This window comes from Epinephelus moara, chromosome 4 (genome assembly GCF_006386435.1).
Source record: "Epinephelus moara isolate mb chromosome 4, YSFRI_EMoa_1.0, whole genome shotgun sequence".
In the NCBI taxonomy this organism is placed as follows: Eukaryota; Metazoa; Chordata; class Actinopteri; order Perciformes; family Serranidae; genus Epinephelus; species Epinephelus moara.
This window is the reverse complement of record NC_065509.1, coordinates 32534652-32551516: the sequence shown is the minus strand read 5'-3', so window position 1 is coordinate 32551516 and position 16865 is coordinate 32534652. Positions and strand designations below refer to the sequence as shown.

General features: G+C 40.7%; 1 protein-coding gene across 2 annotated transcripts in view; it reads left to right on the top strand.

The window, feature by feature from the left end:
- rab28 (RAB28, member RAS oncogene family) overlaps positions 1–16616 on the top strand; it is a 41467-nt gene extending 24851 nt beyond the window's left edge. Inside the window, exons 5-8 of one of the 2 annotated variants that reach the window (XM_050042522.1) lie at positions 7859–7962; positions 8059–8136; positions 13160–13261; positions 15012–16616. In XM_050042522.1, the coding sequence (XP_049898479.1) occupies positions 7859–7962; positions 8059–8136; positions 13160–13255 (278 nt within the window). In that variant the 3' untranslated portion in view covers positions 13256–13261; positions 15012–16616. The remainder of the gene's footprint in view (positions 1–7858; positions 7963–8058; positions 8137–13159; positions 13262–15011) is intronic. The other variant, XM_050042523.1, reaches the window with a different exon arrangement.
- The last annotated feature ends 249 nt before the right edge of the window (positions 16617–16865 follow it).

Here is a 16865-nt window from a genome sequence, read left to right as displayed (position 1 = left end):
TGGTGTAAAAAGTATCTGGATCTTTTACTTAAGTAAAAGTAGCAATGGCTCTGTATAAAATTAGTCTGTTACAAGTAAAAGTCATGCATACAAAATCTTACTTCTACTCATACAAAAGTACCCCAATCAAAATGTTCTTAAAGTACCAAAAGTCAAAGTACTCATCGAGCAGAATGGCTCGCCTCAGAATATTATACCGGCATATGATATTACTGGATTATAATTATTGATGTATTAATGTGTTCATCATTTATGTTGCAGCTTGATTAAGGTTGAGTCGTTAAGTGACATCAATGTAATAACGTCCTGCTGAAGTTCCTTTTCAAGGGAGACGTGGCCAAGGAACAGTACAGAATCAGGCAAAAGATAAGAAGAATAAGATATGTTATTAATCCCACAGGGGAAATTCAGTTTTTCACTCTGTTGTCATACACACAGGCCCGAAATACACACATGCACTTACAGGACCTAAACATGCATTGGACAGGCGCCCTAAGCGGTTGAGGGCTTGGTACCTTGGTCAGGGGTGCTTCGGCAGGCGAACTGGCACCTCTCCAGCTGCCAGTCCACGCTCTGTGTTTGGTCTGGACGGGGGCTTGAATCCGCAACCCTCTGGTTCCCAACCCAAGTCCCCATGGACTAAGCTACAGCCCCCCAGTACGAAGACTACAATGAGTTAAGAATAGACACAAGTAATAAAGGAGTCATTTACTGTACCACTGAATAAACAATAGTCTTTAAACCAGCCAGAGGTATCACATTCCTCAATTTAAATTCCTTTTGCAGACTAGTGTATTTACTGGGGCAGAAAACACAAAGGCCTTCATTCCCATCTAAGTCCATACATTAGAGATAGACAGCAGATTATGTCATGTGATCTGAGATAATAATTGCTTAATAAGTTTGCAGAGATGCAGCAGATGTCCAACATGCGAGGACAGTGTGCTGATGCATTCATGTAAAAGGCTGCTAGTAACCAGGACTCTTTAAGAAGACCTATAAGCGCTGTTAGACACTGTTCTCATGTCATTTGACTTTGAGTCCAGCAGTAGAGACTCACAAAGCCCTATTGAATGTCAGAGCTGCTGAAAAGCTCTGGGATGTTTTTATACTCAGTGGTGCCAAGTGAACAATTTGCTCAGACAGTTGTAAGTCATTTCATTAGGAGTTGGACTTGGTTTGATAATCCCTGCCCTCACTATACAGTCTGAATTGTTTCACGGTCGTCATTGAGGGGAAACTGAGGCAAACCCTCTTAACAGGGTCTTAAAGGCGTAGTGTGAGGTAATGTTGGAAGTGATAGGTTCTCCCCTGGGGTTGATTAGGCTCAACCCTGTAACTTTCACTTAATGTGATATGACCCCTCAGAGCCCCAAGTCTCTGACAACACACACACACACACACACACACACACGCCCCACCATTACCACCACACACAGACACATAGACACACACACACACACACACACACGGTTCACACATTCCACCCTCAGCCCTCGTACTCCCCACTGCACTGCACCAACTGCTGTTTAGTTTAAAACGAGGCTGCTGGCAATTAGCTGTGTTATGTCAAGCGTATTCTCTGGCTGTTGCTCGCTGGGTAAACTGTTCCAATTGGTCCCCAGCAGCCGACTCAGTAGAACAGTAAGTAGGTGTCTCTGTTATCACAGCATGGTTTTAAAAAGCCCACTGAGGATCACACAGCGCAGTGTAGGATTTCAGGCTGGTAAGCCAACGAAGAGCTATTAGCTTATTGTTTTGGCTTGGCTACGTGTGTTGGTGAACTGTTACGGAAAAATCCATCCTTGAATTCTCACATTGTCAACATTTGGCCCTTTACTGTGTCAGTGAGAATAACAATAGAGTGTGTCTGGAAATGCGAGGTATGTTGCCAATAACCTTTTAGGTTCTGTGTGAATTCTCACCCTTAAAGTGAGAGTGCAAGACTTTTAAAGGAGGAAATAACACAAGTCTTGGAATGAAAAATGGTATTCATTAATAAAACCAGTAGCTTATGGTGGCCAATGTTAGCTTATGTCAATAAACATTGATTTGATACTGCTCTATAACAAACACTTTGCAGACTTTATTATTTTCTCTGTTCATGCTACTGTTATGCTATGTGTTAGCATTAGCAATATCCAGTAATTGTCACTTGTGACCACAGTGACAGTTGTTAAACAAATGTAAAGAAGCAGGTCTGTTACTTTGCCCCACTGAAAGCAAACTCAAGTGAGAATAATGGGATAAAACATAAAGTCAGTAAAGGGTAAAGTAAAGTTCCACTGATTGTCACACACCTGAGTGTGTGAAATTTGTTCTCCGCATTTGACCCATCCCCTGAGTGAGCGGTGAGCAGCAGCGGTGCCGCGCTTGGGAATCATGTGGTGATCTAACCCCCCAATTCCAACCCCTGATACTGAGTGCCAAGCAGGGAGGCAATGGGTCCCATTTTTATAGTCTTTGGTCGGGGATCGAACCCACGACCTCCCAGTGTCAGGGCGGACACTCTACCACTAGGTCACTGAGCTGGTCTGACTCAGTCATACCAGTTACATAGCTGAAGTTTGCTAATATAAGCTTACTTTAGCCGCCATAGAGGGATGACTATAATAGGTCGACATGGAGGTTAGCATCAGCCTGGTTCCGTTGACAAAAAGATTATTCCATTGGGTTTTGGATTATTGCAGAAAATACTTTAATAATGACCGAACGAAGGAAAGCGCCCCAAAATGTCTATTTTTGCTAAGTTATTGCTAAACAAAGCATTTTGGGATTATCCTTTCTTTTACCTTTTAGCAACAGTTGAAAATAGTTGTGTTGAAATTTCCATTAATCCACAAATAGATACACGACTTTGATTTTTTTCAGGTCGACTTATCCGTCAATAAAGTCTAAGTCGAGTCGACAAGTCATTTGATGACATCATCACATTGACACGGCGGACGAAAGTTAAGTATCTCCACACATGTGATGTGTGTCTGTCACTCCAATCAGAGGCAGCGATTGCATTCCGTACACAAGCATACACAGAGAGAGAGGGAAAAAACACACGACTTGTCGACTGCCACTGACGTCAACACGTCGACAAATCGACTTTTCTGTTAATGCCCTACTACATACAATTAATTGAGTTAACTAATACTTTATCCTCCTTCCTGAAATCAGGATATGATGTTTAGATGTGCAGCAGATAACTAGGATACTCCAAAAACCTGATCATAACCAGGATACTCGAGCACATCTAAATGTACTCATAGTCTCATTTTAAGTCACTCAGTCCAATAATGATGTTGCTACATGGTTATTTATTGTCAGTCATTGGCAGTTGGTGCACATCTCCTTTTTTGAGAAGTTGATGCAGCAACAGTGTTGGTTTAAAAGCCTGCTCTGGGCAGATTCATCTATCCAAAATCCAACCTCCTTACTAATTTCAAGTTTTAAGTGACTCCCTCCAAGTCTGTCTGGTTTCAGGATAATCAGGTCTGCCAGTGAGTGGATTCTTTCCATGAAGGAGCTAAGCTGACATCCCCACAGACACTAACTTGCGGAGAGGAACATCCATATTTTCTTCTCATTTGGTTGAGTTCCCATTTATGTAATAGGTCACCGCAATAACAAACCGGTTATTTACGGTAAAAGCCTAATTTATCCGCCAGATATTAATCTCCGACTGTTGTCTTGTAATTCACCGCAATGACAGGCAGACCTTTTAAATAAACACTGATGGTGACCAGAGCGAGGGAGGGCCATCGCTCTTGACGAGTGATGATCCCCTCTGCTATCTCTATGCGCTCGGAGGCCTAAACAGTTTATTTCGTGTTTGCAGTCACTTCCTTGGGGTTGTTAAGCTGATGTACAGTTTGACAGAAACAGAGGGAAACCAGATCATCGGAGGAAGATTGTTTTGACCTGATAAGTAGAAATGGGTACATTAGGAAGAAAAATGGAGCAAAACACTAAAACTGTGGGATTAGTCTTGTATTCAGTTTACACAGACAGATGCCACATGCTGCAAAAATTCTTTTGTGTGAGAATGTGGGCCCACCTACAGTATCAGTTTGTGACTGAAAGGAGCTACTTGTTCACAAATCATGAACTCTATCAAGAACATGCAAAAATGAGGGTTGTCTTTCTATGCATATTAAAATATCTATTCAGTAGAATAAATGTTTGCAAAGAAACCTCACCACAAGGTCCATTTATTAGTTTTTGTGCGGCTTTTGTTCATATCATCTGGTCTTTAAGTTGTCCCAGTTGTCATGGGATTGTAGATTTTTTTTCTGAGCACTTTAACCTTAAATTTGAATATCTGTAGTTCCATGACATCTGGGTAACACTTAACACGCTTGTATCCACCTGCAGCCGCTACACATCAACTGACACTTCATTTAACTTTTACTCTTCAACTGACAGTTCAACTGCTGTCACTGCTTACATAGCAACTGAAAGTAATCTACACAGCACACACTGAAACTATCTGTGGGGCAACTTTAACTTAAATCTAATGAAATTAACTAACGAAAATGCAGTCATCATTTACACTTCAACTGACATTTCAACTCAATGTCTTACACATTTCATAAAACCGTGCTGTCTATACAGTAGAAAGAGGCAAATACTTCTGACATTCGTGCTACGTGACCAGAGAAAACAGAAAAAAGGATGTGGCATTTGCTTTTGTTTAAGAGGTAGAAAACCTACAACTACGAAAAAGTACTGCGCTGCACCAGACCAATATACACCTGCTAGTGGATGACGGATTGCAAGCTTATCCGTTTTGAGACAGGAAACAATATGGGGGCCAACTGGTGACAAATGATCTCAAATACAAATAAACAGTTAGCTAAAATATATTTCTGAAAACATTTTAGGAGAAACATTGGCAATGCAGTAACAGAATTTTGGTTCATGTTTTATCAGCACTGCTTAAAGCCAAAACACACCAGCGGCAAACGCAGTGCATCAAAAAATACGGCCCTATTATTTTCAATGTACAACCCCACACCGGTGCTCCTTGAGACACCACCCAGTGGTACTTAACGCCACTGTCCTATTTCCAACCTTGCAGCCCCAGGAATTAAATGACAAAGACTTGATGATGAGAGACTTGTTGTGAGATATTGCAGGGGCATCAGCAGCGTAGTGGATAGTGCTGGCACCCCATGTACAGAGGCATTGCCTCACCGCAGCGGCCGCGGGCTCAAGTCCGGTCCGCGACCCTTTGCTGCATGTCAGTCCCCACTTTCTCTTTGTCTCCCCATTTCACACACTGTTCTGTCCATTAAAGGCAAAAAGCCCACAAAAATAATCTTAAGAAAAGAAAAAAAAAAGATAAGATATTGCCAAGCGAGTCATAGCTCTGGAGATCAGCTCTTCAGCTGAGAAATCAAGTGTAATAAGAGGCTCCACACATGATTTTAAGCTAACGCAGAGGTGGAAGAAGTACAGATCTTGAAGTAAAAGTGGTAATACCTTTGTGTGGTTGTTTGTTAACGAGCTGCAATGTGATGCACCACAGCAGCGCCGGAGTATTTTCAGCTTTAGTTGACCTCATCTTTCATCATAATTTTTACAATACAAGAAACAGCATACTTCCTGGTCACAAATTCTCCTATCACAGCTAAACAGTGTACTAAAATGTTTCTGATGACATTTAGGTAAGAAATAGGCAATACGGTAACAGAATATTGGTTTATATTTGATCTTACTGCTTAGTTTTACTGTTTGATCTAAGTTTGAGAGAAAAAGGCAGCCCTTTCTCTATTGATCTGCTTCCATACTCTTTGTGTCCATGGTGGCGCCCACACGGTAATACAGAAGTACAATCTGTAGTTCGAGCAACAGCCCCAGAGCCAGCAAAAATCCACCAGATGACGCTTTTCGCATATTTGAGCTGAGACATGAGCAGAGAGATCTAGGCACAGGTCAGACGCAGAGACGTTTATCACAGTTCATTTACACATACTATTCACACTGTTATGATACAAAGCTGGTTCAAAATTGGCAACATATCCCGTTTAACCTTAAACTAAAATTTTAGATCCTTTTAGAAATTACACTCAACAGACACCTTAAACTCTGTCAGAGCTTCAGCTTCAACTGACACTTAAACTGCTTTTAGTATTTCAACTTAAACTGCAACTGTCATGCGACATCTCACTTGCAAACAATTGACATTAACACTGTTAACTTGTTTACAGAGTTTGCACCTGCAGTTTGCGGCGTAAACTAAAATAAATCTGCCTCAGATTGCCTGCCTTCTGCCTCTTCTAGTTTTATTGCAGTTTTTTAAATGTTCTATATTTCCTTTCCCTTTGATGCACATACCCACAGGCAAGATTCAGAAACCGCACTCACTCATACACCTTTTTAACGTACAGTAACGTGCCTTCCTCAGCTCCTGAGCCACTATGTTAATGTTGGCTAATCTGACCGTGACACATGATTGATAACCTTTCCCAAGTGTGCAGGATCCAAAGGATTAGCAGTGTTTACTTCTAGTAGCATGCTGGGTACCTCTGCTGTTAATGACTGGAATTAATAACCTGCTGACGCCTATGAGACAGCCATGTTTATGTACAGGCCGAGACATGACAGTCTGCCCTGGACACTGAGTAGTTGTAAAAGTGTCTGCCCGTGCCCAGAAAGGTTTGTGTTTATATGTCACGTATGATGATATGATGATGGTAATATTCGTTCTAGTCTAAAATGATTCTTTCCCAATGTATTTTTTTTCGTCGCTGTGGATTGGCCTTTAACTTTTTTTGGGTCATATGACTTACTGAGATATTAATAATACAGGATTAGCGCACTGTTTACATTTCTTCCTTGCTATGTATCTGTCTCTCTCTTTCTCTGCTTCTGACTTTATCCTCCCTCCCTCCCTCCCTCCCTCACACACACACACACACACTAAGGGGCATGAGAACGGGGTAAATCCTTGACAACTTCAATGAAACCTCACACAAAGAGTAAAACTCGGGGGGACGAGAGAAATGCAACACCGTACAGTAGCCTGACCTCCTCCAGCTACCATAGACACGCATGCACCAGATACCGGGCGTGGCCGCCTTTCCGCACAAAGCCAGAAATAAAGAGCGAAGCTATTGCTTTCAGCGGCAAGACCCCCGGGTGACCTTCCTCATCGACCCTAGCATGACCCCATAGTGAGGAAGGAGAGAAGCAAAGCGCCTGGTATCACTGCACAGGAGTCGAATGCACATCACAATAGCTAAAAAGGAAGGTGCTGTCATTGTGTGCTCACAGTAAATCAGCATGAAGGTGACAGTTCCAGTTCTTGGGCCTGCGTGCCCACCTTAAGAGGCCGGCACACTCATAAGTCAAACTGTTTTCTCCATCTAGGCTCTCACTGCGAGTGTAGCCTGAAGACTTCGGTCATCCACGCATTGTTTCTTAAGCAGTTCTCCACAGCTGGGCTGGTTTGTCTGTTTCAGGTCAAACAGAGGTTCATGGCTTCGGGGTCCAACTGTACTAGGCTTACACTGAGGAATGTGTCACATCAAGCTTTAGTACCAGCTGGGAATGAACGCTTGGGGCCACTGAATTGATCATTTCTACTCTGAACCCCCTGAAATGACTCTCTCCATAAATTAAAAAATAAAACCAGCAGCTGGGTTTGAAAGCAACATAACAACTGAATTATGCTTTGTATTCGCGTGCCTATTATTTTACACTAGGCAGACCCCCCTCCATCTTAACTCAAGTGTAAACAGTTATCTTTTCTGTTTATGTTCAGATACGTGACAGTTAACCCTGCGAGAGTGCTGTATAACCACTTTATAAATCTATCTATCTTTTGTAAGTTTTCTCACGTCACGCTGTGTTTCGTCCACAGTCGACCTGGAGCACATGAGGACAGTGAAAGCTGACAAACACCAGCGTTTCTGCCAAGAGAACAGCCTCATCAGTCAGTTCGTATCAGCCAAGACGGGGGACTCGGTTAGTACCAGCTGATTCATTGAGTCACAATTAAAATGTGGAGAGGGACTTTGATAACTCAACTTGTCCTGGTTTTCTTGTCATCTCTTTCTCCAGGTGTACCTTTGTTTCCAGAGAGTGGCTGCTGAGATTCTTGGTGTAAAGCTAAACAAAGCAGAAATAGAGCAGTCCCAGGTGAGCCATAAGGGCATCAACGACTCTCTCAGATGTCATCAAAATTTCTATGCAGCTGCCTCTCAAGCCACATTTTAAATGGCTTATTTGCTCCTAGCTAGGATAGAAACTATACACTTTTTTCTCAGCTTTGCACTTAACCAGCCACTGTTCAGAGATACTTTATCCACAAAATGACCATTTTCATATCAATTACTCAACCTGTGTTGCATTGAATTCGTGAAGAAAGCTTTGTTTTACCACACATGCCTCCACAGAGAATGAGAAAATTCTTGATGAGTTGAAGTCATATGGAGCCACGTTTAACAGCAAAATTATATCGGAACATCCATATACAAACTCTGACACAACTCATTTATCTCAATCTCAACTCAATGCTCATCAAAGTCCTGCACTGGTCTGATTTTCAATATCTGTTCCAAAACCACAACCGTGACATGCAACACCACACCGGCGCACCAATTCGTTCTACAACCCAACCTGGCCAACCCAAGATCCACGGCCTGACCAAAGACCGCAAACCTCATAATAACCATGCAATGTTGAAATAATTATGTTAGGCAGCATGTTTAAAGTGATCATTTAGGGACATTTCATACATGTGAAACTAAGATATTTTTTTGCTTATTCTCATGATATTGAGCAGCACATCTCCACAGTTAATGTGTCTGTCAGTAATGTACCTGATTGAAGCAGCTTTCATATTCCAGCTGTCACAGAAGACAGATCCAGCACACAAAGTCAGCAGTCAGAGGATTAAAACATCAGAACATTAAATCTTCTTCTTCTCATTTTATTTTAAGAAATTTATCATCCAGCAACCCCAATCCAAACCAAATGTTGTTTTTTTCAACCAGAACTTTACCAAAAAATACAATTAAGACAAAATGCAATCACCTGCCGGGTATCTCTGGGTACCAAGCCCAATGCAGGACTGTGATACTTAGTACTTCCACGTTTGCCCAGGTGACCTACTTGTATGTGTAAGTGTTTTTAATAGTACTGAGCATACGACTGGCTAATGAGACTTGGATTATACTGCATGAGTTGTGTGAGAGTTCGTAAACGGAAGTTAATAACTGCGCCCCCTTTTTACTCCAATTCATCAAGAATATTCTCTGGTTTTGGATTCTTTGTTCATCATGGAGATGTGTAAGGAAAATGAAGTTTTCTTTACAAATTAAATGTAACGCGGGCGAGTAATTGATGTACAAATAGTTATTTTGTGGGTTGAGTATTCCTTTAAATGTATAGCTGATTGGTAAAATAGTGAAAGTAGCTGGTGATTTTGTTCTGCTTCCTCTCTCCTAACATTATGTGTAATGCAATGCCTGAACTTAAGGGAGGTCACAGTGAGTGTGTGAGGTCAATGGAGGTCACCACACACTGTAAAGGACCTTTTGTTGTGTAAACATGAGTTTGTTACGTCTCCCTCCTGTGATGGTCTACCTGCCACTGACACTGGCCATCTGTAAATAGACCCACATTGAGCACATTAACGCGTGAAGTCTGAGGTTAAAGGTAGGCCGTCGTAGGGGTGAGGAGGTTAGGAGTGGCTGTCTGATTTATTTGGTTTATCTCCCACCGTTTTGGTGCTAAAACAGGGTCTCAGCTTGCCAGCCAGACCGAGGTGCCCAGTGGTGGCAGCTGTAGGATTTACAGGGTCACCTCCCACAGAAGCATTAATCCTGGGTCTGATATGACCAGTTGGAGCCACACTGGCTGGGTAGTGGTTGATGAGCCTGGAGGCTACAGAAAGGTCAGGACCCTCAGTGAAGGGAGAGCATGTCAGGAAAGGACTGGCCAAATTCTCAAGCCCCTCTCCCATCCCCAACACCACTGCTGACTAGCTGAAAATGACCATCGACTAATGGAGCTGTCAATCTACTTTCTTCTTCCTGCCCTCCCTGTGATAGCTCTGTCAATAAAGCAAAGTGCTTTAATCCAGGCTTAACAAGCAGGCTGAGGGCTCGAACCAAAAAGGCCGACAAGTTGACAGAAACAAACAAAACATGACTTCTGGAGTATTTTTTTTAAGCTCTATATGCATATATATATAAACTTCTGATTCTTGTGATGTTTCAAGAATAAGGACATAATTGTAACAGTGAGGTAATGATCTCATTATAGTGGCCAGAGCTCAAAGCAGAATAAGGAAGAAAAACACGGGAACAGTTTCACAGTTTCTAATGGACTCGTACAAGAGGTGTGGACTTGTTTGATATGATTTGGACTCGAGTCAGACTCATGTCCAAATTTGAAGACCTTTGACTTATATTGACAAAATCAAAAAAGTCTTGGAGACGCAACCATTTCTAACAAATTTGTTTTGACAAATTAATACAAATTTTAAAACGCAGTCATAATCTTTTTAAACTAAATATATTAACACTATGTTGTTAAAATGGCATTATACTTGGTGAAGAGTGGATTATGACTTGTTTAGGACTTGAAACTTAAAGTTTAGGACTTGGGTTTTGACTCGAGACTTGCCCATCTAGACTCGGGACTCCCAATTCTCACTCCTAATGGATATGCCTACACACTGGTAAAATGTGATTAGCTGGCACTATTTCATTTTCATGACAGTGGTAGAGACCCTCATCAATATATTTGAGTTACCCCCCAAAAAAGATGAAGTTCCAAGGACTCTAAAACATAAGGACTGTCTGGCTCTTAATCAGGGACAGCAATTTTGTTTGCAAACTCTGAGAACTTGCTGAATCAGTACTCACTGAATGTCTGCTGGTTTGGTCTATGGCTGCAACCAAGTATTACATTGTCGTTCAATCCGACAATTATTTTATCGGTTAATTAGTCGTTTTGGTGGTGAAATGTCAGAAAATAGTATTTTAAAAAAAGGAATGCTGATCACAAATTCCCAGAGACCACGGTGATGTATGAGCAACAGTCCAAAACTCATAGATATTCAGTGTAAAATGGAGCAAAATCTTCACATGTAGGAAGTAGAAACTGTGGAATGTTTGGCATTAAACTGAATTTCTGTCCAATCGTTTCAGTTACAGTTCCATTTACAGAAATAAATTCTACGTAATCAGTTTTCCCATGCAGAAAAAAACCCCCACATTCTTAAAAAGACATTAAAATACATAACGTTATTGTTGACGATGTGAAGGAATGACACAGTTAGTTTATGTCGTGGATACAGAGGTGAGGCTCTGAGCAGGTCACGGCTCTGGGTCTAGCCGTGGGGCCGGCGAGGCCTCATTATCAGCTGTCAGCTTCAGAGAGCTGAACACGAGGGTCACGACCCCTGACAGTATTATATCTGCCTGGCAGCCCTCTCCGTCATGGTCCTCTGTCTGTTGGATCAGATAGCGAGGCCACGGATCACTCACTGACTCCGACACCAGGCTTCGGCAGCTCGTTAATCAGACAGCCAACCAGGGCCTGCTGCTCAGCCATGCGGTCTGTTCTTCGCTGGTGATGGGGTCCAACAGCCTGTTGAACCCCCTGTTGAACGTTAAGACCAAATCTAGGCTAGTTTGAACTTGAAGGCCCGGCTTATGTATTCCTAAAATTCAACAGCTGACATGTAGAGCTTCAAAATGCTCCACAAGGTGTCAAGATTTTAATAAAATAGGCTGCATTCCGAATCGCATACTTTTTCTTTTCACTTTTAGTAGGTACTGCAGCTGCCCTTAAAAAGTATGCACTGTTGCATGCAGTATGCACACAGTTGGGACATACTACTTTCTCATAATGTTACACCCTGAACTTTGATCCTCTTGCTTTTATATCCATTACTTTGGAGATAAAAAAGAAACACCATTTAACGAGTCTACCAGAGATGGAGATCAACCCGGAGAGATCTGCTGTTGTCACTTTGCAATGTGTGTAGTTTAATTTTAAAGTTAGAACTGCACAGATTGTAGACGGCAACATATTATATTTGCGACAGTGAATTTACATCTGTAGTTCTCTGTGGTTGTTATTTCCATAGTTATGTCTTTTTGTTGTGTGTGATATTTATGATTATTTTGTTCACTTTAACAATCACTATTCCCATTATTACTATTCGACTGAATGTTACTTGAATGCGCTGTCATCCGTCATGGGGACTTCTGTCGATATGATGCATCATCCGCAGTGCAGAAGATTGTGGGTCAGAATAGCCAGAAAAGCATGCCGGCTTGCATACTGCAAAATCGGACTGGATGTAGTAGTAACATTCTGGTATTTTTTGCATACTGCATTTGACATACTATGTATTGGGACATACTAAATCTTTTTCTGGCATGCTATACAGTATGGTAGCATGGGTATTGGAATGCACAGATAGACATCACACATCGGTCAGAGGAACAAATACAACTTGGTTTATATCCCAATCATAAAATTAGAACTCTGTACTAATGAGAAATGAGTGTTGGATTTACACCAGGCATAACCTTTAACTTAAGTAACTTTAAGGCCTAGCTACACCTATATTTATCCTCTACCAATGATCATTTCTTCATGGCTCGTAACAGGAAAGCCACACTACAAGCCATACTATGTAATGTCGACAATTTACTGTAGTGCCAAAAAGATTAGCTGATTAACAAAAAATGACAACAATCTTGACAATCTAATAATCTTTTAAAATATATATAAAGCAAAAATGGCAAACAGTTTCTGGATTCTGCTTGTCACAGGTGAGTTTTGCGGTTTATACCTTTTATTTTCTCAAGATCAATGTAAGATTTTTGGGTCATGGTTTAATTTTCAATTAGAAAAGTCAAGTAAGTTATTCTGGTTTTAAAGGATATTTCACTTTTACATTGTTGGCTCAGCTTTGATTTCTGTTGCTGCACATTGATGTCACTTTTCATGTCACTTTTTTGTTTATGTCTCACAGTTCTTGTTCATTTCTCACTTCATTTCTCCTCTGCTGTTCATTGTCCTCTGCCTACTTGGCTTTGGTCTCCATTCTTCTCACTCTCACCCCATGTCTCTGTCCTTGTCTTTTCTTTTGCTTTCCTCCATCTCTCCACTGCTCTGACGTGTTGAACATGCTCAGAGGATTGTGAAGGCTGAGCTCGTGGACTACCCTCAGGATGAAGGCCCAATTAGACAAGACAACAACCAGCAAAGCAAAATATGTTCTGTTCAATAGTTGGAAGTATGTCTCCACAGTTTACACTGGTATATTTCAGTAGGTCTTAGAGGGCAACAGTTGCCTTGTAGTTGTAGTAAATATTGCAGTCATGGTGGATGTATTTGGTGCCTGTGGTTCAGATTAGAGTTCTAGAAGAAGTAAAGAAACCCGTCAGACTAATAGACCCTAATCACACCTCCTCTGTTATGTTGTGTTATTATAGAGTTGACAGTATTTTGCTAAACTGTCTTAGAAATCTAACTTTTGTGTGTTTTTCTAAATTGTTTGACAGTGATGTAGTGAGAAAAGTCTTCATGATGATAACAGAGAAGCCTCCTGACTGGCTGGGGGTACACAAATATCTGACTATGGATTTTGAGCCATGTGAAATGTTACAGGAATAGTTTGTTTATCCGCTTTATTGCCAGGAGTTGGATGAGAAGGTCGATGTCACTCTCATGTCTGTGCACCTTCACTTGAAGCTGCAGCCAGAAGTCCTGAAGTCTTTGTCATACCCTTTGTCCACCAAAATTAGCACGTTTTTAAACATTTTTAAACACGAGAAAACCTGCTAAAAATAAGTGATAGACTCCTTCCACATTGCTTGCAGACCTAGAGCTGTGTACATGGCTCTGCAGCAGACAAGCCTGCCTTTCTGTTTTTTTTGACTGGTGTGTCACGTTCCTCTATGCGGCTTTCTAATTTTTAACTAACCTAATTTCCATCATGATGCGCTGGAAAACAGGTTAGTAAACAGTAGAAAGCAGCATGGTGGCCAATGAAAATGTCACTGTGTTTTTTTTTTGTTTTGTTTTTTTAAATATATCTCTTACTTATTTAGTCCACTTTTCAAACTCAGTGGCGATTAATTTGGATCGATGTTCAAGCGCTGGGGTGCAGAGACGGGCGTTATTTTGTGGTGGCATGTCATTAAATCTCATCAGTAAAGGGGCTTAAATTACGCCGTTTACGTGGGTGTTGTATTTCCATCACTGCCGATCAGAGCCGGAGCCGATAAATACCCGTGACTGCAGCAGACTCATTTGACCCAGGCCAATGAAACCTTTCCCATTACATACAAAAGCCAGATGTTAGCGGGTGTTAGTGGGGATTTTTTGTGCAGTGGGAAAGGGGCTTTAGTTTTGTTTTGTTTTTTAATGTCATTTTGTGTATCTGTACGGTGTCCTTGAGTGCCAAGAAAGGCGCCTTCAAATAAAATTTATTATAATTACTATTATTATTATTATTATTATTATTATTACATAGCCTGGAAGTTAAAAACCCCTTAAAAACTGCAACTTGGATTAAACAAATAAGATATAACGCCTTACCGAGTGAGCTTTAAAGATGATGGTAGGCAGCTTTTGTCACATTTGGACAGAAATCTGGATTAGCTGTTTCCATCGTTTCCAGTATTTGTGCTAAGCTAAGCTAACCGGCAACAGCTGTAGCTTCATATTTATTGTACAGACACGGGAGTGGCATCAATCCTCTCGTCTAACTGTTGGCTATAAAGTGAAGAAGTGTATTTCCCATTATGTTTTTACCTGAACTATTCCTGTCATAAAGTCAGTTTTTTTAAATTGCAGTGTTTATTTCACTGCAAGTCTTTGTAAAGCTGTTTAATGTGGTGGACTCAATTTTATCGGTAACCTCAAGGGATGTTACTAGATCTTTTTCTTTTTAAATAACTTGTTTAAAATTTAACATTGTGATGCTTTGACTCTTAGCTTATTAACTTTGTGTGTGTTTATCTGTCTTTGCATCATTTCAGCGTGTGGTGAAGGCAGACATCGTGAACTACAGTCAGGACACCGTGGCCAGGACAGTCAACCCCCCTCGCAGCTCCATGTGTGTGTTGCAGTGACCCCCTCTCCAGACACGCACACACGCACACACACACACGCACACACGCACACACGCACACACACACACACACACACACACACACACAGTGTCACTCTTCAAGATGTAAAATTGCCTTCGGTCAGTATTCCTCTTCTTGGGTTTGTGGGGTGACTGGATGAAATGTGTTAGAGTGTGTTCTCTGTATTTCTGTGTGTGAGTCGTACGGGTGAGATGAAGAACAGACCGTGTGGTTTTCGAGGCCTTGGCCTGTAGTTCGGATATTTAGCAAGAATGATTTCTTTGGTGGTTTACCAAAAAGGAAGCGGGAACTCCGTTATTTTTTTTTTCTCCAAGTTTACACGCAGCTATCATGTTATTTCTATGATTCACCTTAAAAAATATAAAAATAAGACTTTTACGTATTAGAATGAGGCTGATGTTTAAAACTGAAATCAATAATTGGAATATTTTTATATATCAGTATATTTTCCTCTGTCCGTGATATTAGAGACATTTAAATGAGTAGATATGCTGCAGTATATTTGTAAGGACCATCAACACCTGTCAGATCCACCTCTGCAAAGTGAATTTGTTGTAAGACTTAAACAGGGAGTTGAAACCAAATGCTCTTGTATGCGTCTGTGGTGCTCCTCAGTTGAACAGATAGGCATTAAAAAAAGCTGTAGTGGACTGAAATGAATCTGTTTTCAATTTGCCAATTAGGGGCTTGCACCAGCAGTGCTGTGACGTCAACTGTGTACTGTGTTATTTTACATAGGAAAATATAAATTTACAATCTTAAATCAATATTTACATTTTATATTCTTTATTATTCAGATAATATCCAAATCATGAAATAGCAACTCTGTTCTCCAGATGTTTTGTGCAGGGTCCACATTACATTGTGATCATACAGCTTTACATTTTCACACTGTGTAACATTCCCGGGTTCATCCTGTTCATAATAATTCAGATGCTGTGTTGATAAAGTGTTGATGAAGGTTGGTAAATATGACTCAGGAAGTACCCGAGTGTCGAGCTGAGCGTGAGCTGAGCTGAAATATACAACATTTTATTAGAGGTCTCTACATAGCCTTATTCAGCTGTCCGTTCTAGAACAGAAGTTTGCATCGAAGAATGGCTATGTCGCATGAAATGCCTCATAGGATCTTCATTTTAATAGCCTGTTTGTCAGTATGTGTATTCTTAGAGACAACTGAGATATTATACGTTTAACCAGTTTTGTCACAGTAGTTTTTACATGATGGTTCGTGTTGGCATGTTTTAATGTGTCGTTCACCGACAGAAATGTCCGCCATATGTGTAAAATATGTATTTGTACAATAAAAGCTGTATTTCAAAGCTGCTTTCATGGATTAGAAATGATCAGAACACATCCTGTAAATCCTGAACATGTAAACAAACTGTATGCTTTAAAAAATTAAGAATGTACAGGTTAAAGTGAATGTTTAGTTGACATAAACAGTGACTCAGTTTTGTGTTTCTAAATAAAAATTGAACATGGAAAACCAGGAATTCTTTGTGTAGTGCATCTGTGAATACAGAATTTGTGATGTTTTTGTGATGTAATTGATTTCTATGAATTACAGAGTATCTACAGGTGCTGAAAAGTCTTAAAAAGCATTGAAAATTGTTTCTTCAAATAAGTGGTTCAGTGTGTAGGATTTAGGGGGAAATATTAGCAAGAACTGAATATAACGAGTATTTTTTCTGTAGTGTATAAGCACCGGAAAATAAGAATCATGTTTTCATTACCTTA